The sequence below is a fragment of the Olea europaea genome, unplaced genomic scaffold (genome assembly GCF_002742605.1).
Source record: "Olea europaea var. sylvestris unplaced genomic scaffold, O_europaea_v1 scaffold2388, whole genome shotgun sequence".
Taxonomy (NCBI): Eukaryota; Viridiplantae; Streptophyta; class Magnoliopsida; order Lamiales; family Oleaceae; genus Olea; species Olea europaea.
Window position 1 is genome coordinate 1 of NW_019242033.1, and position 4,467 is coordinate 4,467.

Consider the following 4,467-nt stretch of genomic DNA (forward strand, 5'->3'; position numbering starts at 1 on the left):
GTACTTCTGTATCAACTTTTTAACAAATCACCATGCAACACATGTGATCATGAGCTCTCACAACTATCCAGTCATTAAACCATCATTAGCACCATGGTCCCTTACCTCAACAGATCGCCAAAAAGAGACAGACAAAAGAACCAAATAAACGAAACACTACATTGTCGTTTGACCTTCATATTATCACTGCCATTCCCATCATCCATCAACTCTCTCCACAACCCAACCAAATTCCAAAATGAATAACAAGTTTTCCACAAGCCTACCCAAACCCAGCCCCCCTCCAACACTACCGTGGCCCACCTGATCCCCAGAATAACATTAAGCAACGTAAAACGTAATTGGCACTACTCAATGTCCACTACTAAATATTTATCCAAATACCTTGGCCCAAGGTGGGAGGCAAACATCGCCCAGTGGCTCCCCATCTTGTTTCACTCCAAAATGATAGGAGTTCGAATTAATGAGAAATTCTGGCATGTAAAAGAATTCAGGAATCAACTCCTTCACATCACTTGTATTAGATAGGCAATTTTTATACGTTCCCTCAATGCTTTGGAAAAGCCTGTCCGCATGGTCGAATTTACCACCCTGATCAAAGATGATGCAAGAAAACCAATTAAAAATTGAATAGGACAATGAATCAAGACTCAAACCAAATAAGCTGGGACCAAATTCAAGAACATTAGAACTTAACTACGTAGATCTACCTAAATAATTAAGCAAAATATCTTAAAATGCTGACTAGACATGTAACTGCCTGTTTTGACAACTATTTAATATAAGCACAAATGTGAAATAATCATAAACCATTAGAAGTGATGACAACATACCTGCAAATTACGATGGAGTGTTGTAAATGGCTCTAATCTAAGAAGATAAAAGAGCACAATTCCCATGCTTGAGTAATGCGAACCATAGTAGAAACTGTTTACAACACCCAAATTATTAGGAAGAACAAGACTAATCCAAATTTGAGGCTGACTTAATGTCACAAAACGTCATGCAGTAGAATTTCAATTACCTGGGAATATCAGGATCACAGAAATTCCGATACCTATCTTCAAAAACCTGCATAGGTCACAGAGAAGTAATTAAAAGAAGAAGATACTACACTATGATACTGAACTATTTGGTGTTGCAAAAACATCGAGTCATTGGCCAACCTCAAAGCGTTTGGGATCAAGAGCCCCAACGGGTTTTGATAGATCTCTAAAAGTCGAAGATTTGTTGAAATCAAGAGTCTCAGAGCAATAGTCAGCCAACACCCAAGGAAACACAGGGTACTGAGTTAAATCATTGTAAGACCTTCCTGCAAGGGTGTTCAAGATCATCAGATATTCAAAATTGGTTATTTCCCTTCTCCTCCAGCCTTCTCTAGCAGTTTCAGCCATTTCTTGTGCCACGCGTCTATCAACAAATGAAATAATTCCTGTCTTGTCCTTGTGTCCTTTTGGAAACATAGTTACATTCCTGGTTGCTACTATTAAACTCCCAACATGCTTTGCTTTGTTTTGGGATTCAAAATTCAAAAAAACTGGAGCAACAGAATCTTTAAAGAATATCTCAATTGCTGTATATCTGAGCAAATATCGAGTCCAATGGACAGCCTTAATCTACAATCAGAAACAAATACAATCGCAGTAATTGAGACTATAAGCAGAGCTAAATTTCAGATACAGAAAAGGTTAATTATTTAGTAAGTATAGTACCTTACAAATGTCCCACCTCCAATGGCGCTTAATATTTTTAAAATGCTTTTGAAGACCTCCATGGACTGAATTTATGCTATCACTGGCATTTCGTCTTTCAGAATCCAAATTAATAAAATTCTGCTTTTGCAATCCTAACTGTTCAGGCTTGCTTGGCTCAAAATTACCTGAAGAGTTGAGATTTGTAAATACAGATGAACCACCTGTACCTTCCACCAAAAACTCCCCAAAGAAATGCAAGAATTTTCTCATGATTGCCAAACGTCCAGCTAATTTCCTCTTTGGTGTTACAAGAACACAGGGGATAGACATGAGAACCTGAAAATCAATTCAAATATTAGAGCAGCAAATCTAAGCTTAACTCCTGCTTCATATATTCATTTCTTACCTCACTATTTTCTGATTCTGTTGATGATGGATACTCTTTTCTATCTTGCACATTTTCCTGCACACTACTATCTTTTTGCTTATCTGGATACTGTTGGTCTGAAGAATCATCAAAGTCCAAGACCTTTGGCCCACCAGATTCAGTCGTACTTTCAGTAGGCTCTGAGGACCCCTCTTCAGTAATTTTTTGAATTCCTTTTAGTAAGAATCGTTTCATTTGTTCTGGAATATTTGCCCCAAAACCAGATTTGCTATCATTTGTGGAAGGAAGAGCCTCGTTGCTAGGCATTGTGGAAGAAGGGTTACAAAGTTTTTCATCAAAATGATAATTTCGTCTTAATTTCTGTCTGCGACGCCATCCATCTTCTGATTTATCAAGCTTCCAATGTGTAATTGTGCTATTGGGGAAAGGATTAGCAGACCATGGACCCCTTTCATCCATCAGAGAGCGCAAGGTATGGATCCACTTTTCCTATTGAAGAACAAATTTGAACATTTGAATGTGAATATTGAAAGCTGTCATCAGAAAGAGAACACAACAAAGCAAACCGGGCAACAATTTATCAATTTACTTACTGCAACAATTTGCTGCTCCTCATCCTGAGAAAGCTGGTATAATGATCTTCTTCTATCATCTGAAGCAAGAATAATATTTAAACTACTTTGTATCTCATCTTCAAAAGCTTTCTTTTGGGTACACTCAATGCTGATATTTTCATCCATTCTAATCCGTAGCTCATGTAATTGCCTGGTTCGGTCTGTTGTTGTACCCTTTATATACTTAATTTCATCCGCAATCTGGAAGGCGTAACGCAAATATTCAATGTCCATATAACAGAAAACAACAAGAGAGACTAAAAAAGAATCAAATTAGAGAGTAATGTTAAATCTTAGTTCTTTAAGAGAGAAGGTAAATAGTACTATAAATAGTAATAAGAAATTTCTTTTTGACAGACAAAATCATAGGTGAAAGGAGTTCAATCAAAATTCTTTTTTTGTTCTTTTAAGTCATTCTTCACTGACTGCCAAGGATTAGTTACCTACCATCTTGTATGTTTCTATCTCATGCAACTGATAGCAAACATATTTCCATTTGAAGTACAACCAATAATATTTAGAAAATGGGATAGAGTAATTTTAGTACTCACCGCACTAAGAAGTCGATCCTTTTGGATTAGATTTCGAATAGAAGTTCCTTCTTTTGAGTTGCAGCTTGAATCAGACAGACCATCTCTATCCATGATACTCGTGGCTAGCATTGATTTCCCACAGTTAATTGTTTCTCTAATCAAGTGAGAAATAACATGGATTCGGGCACCATCATCAAGCATCCCATATTGGGACCGAACAGAAAGCAAGGCCCTACAGAAAATCAACAGAATAAAATAAAACATAACCATAATTCACAAAATGAGGTTTGGAAGATATAAAAGAAAAATACTGCTTGACAGTTAAACTGAGAGTACCAGATGAAAAGCTGCAGTCTGCTCTTGCTTTGGTCATCATCAGCAATGAGAAGGCAAGGCAGAAGAGGGATAACCTGCTGTACGCATTGAGATGCTCTTTCAAGAGACGATTTACAGAGATAGAGAACCATTAGTCTGTAAACGATTCTTGGGCATTTCTCCCCTCTTAACAGCATTGCCTTATCAACAGTTTTATTTGACTTTCCAACCAGTGCATTGCTAATAATTCCTCCTGGCACAACAACTGCAGCCATCTCTGCAGCAGGGATGTTCAGTGATTCTACCAATCCACGAGCTCTTTGGCTTAAAGATGGTACCACATTCGATAAAGATCTGGGTAACATTTTCCTAGGTCCCTTGTCATTCATCTCACTAACAATGATCCATAACTTGTCATATATATTCCACCACTGATCACCAACTTTTCCAACATCATTGAGGTCAGGCTGATTTGATGCCTGTGGACTACTTTAGAAAAAAATGGTGTGATATTAATATGAATAATGAGTAGACAGAATCAGTTATATCAGCAAACTGTTAACGTTTAAAATAAAGTTCGGAGTACCCAAATATGTAGTCAGCAGGGTCCCCTTGCAGGAGCTCAAATAAAGAAGAATTGAAGTCTTTGTAATTTTCCGATTCCAGGAACTCGGGAGGTAACTCAGAGCTGCTTGCAGGAAACTGTTAGCAGAGGACAAGAATTACTTAGATCAACAGAAGAATGGCGTCGGGAGGCTTACAAAATATGACTATGTTTTAGCTCTATTCTTATGTAAGTATCAACCAATTTAAGTTTGAACACAACTTCCAGTTCATCCACCTGAATGGATAGAAAACTTGCAAATATAAACTCAATATAAACGGTGATTTTTTTTTTTTTTTTTTTTTTTTTTTTTTTTTTA

General features: G+C 37.1%; 1 protein-coding gene across 1 annotated transcript in view; it reads right to left on the reverse strand.

Moving 5' to 3' along the window:
* Positions 1-353: 353 nt before the first annotated feature.
* The window catches only part of LOC111381866 (BEACH domain-containing protein B-like), a 31,509-nt gene continuing 27,395 nt past the window's right edge, over positions 354-4,467 (reverse strand). The window contains exons 20-29 of the mRNA XM_023005710.1: positions 4,131-4,246; positions 3,566-4,033; positions 3,248-3,461; positions 2,676-2,897; positions 2,101-2,571; positions 1,713-2,030; positions 1,167-1,616; positions 1,025-1,071; positions 834-927; positions 354-591 (exon numbers count right to left, since the gene is read on the reverse strand). Of these exons, the coding sequence (XP_022861478.1) occupies positions 373-591; positions 834-927; positions 1,025-1,071; positions 1,167-1,616; positions 1,713-2,030; positions 2,101-2,571; positions 2,676-2,897; positions 3,248-3,461; positions 3,566-4,033; positions 4,131-4,246 (2,619 nt within the window). The 3' untranslated portion in view covers positions 354-372. The remainder of the gene's footprint in view (positions 592-833; positions 928-1,024; positions 1,072-1,166; positions 1,617-1,712; positions 2,031-2,100; positions 2,572-2,675; positions 2,898-3,247; positions 3,462-3,565; positions 4,034-4,130; positions 4,247-4,467) is intronic.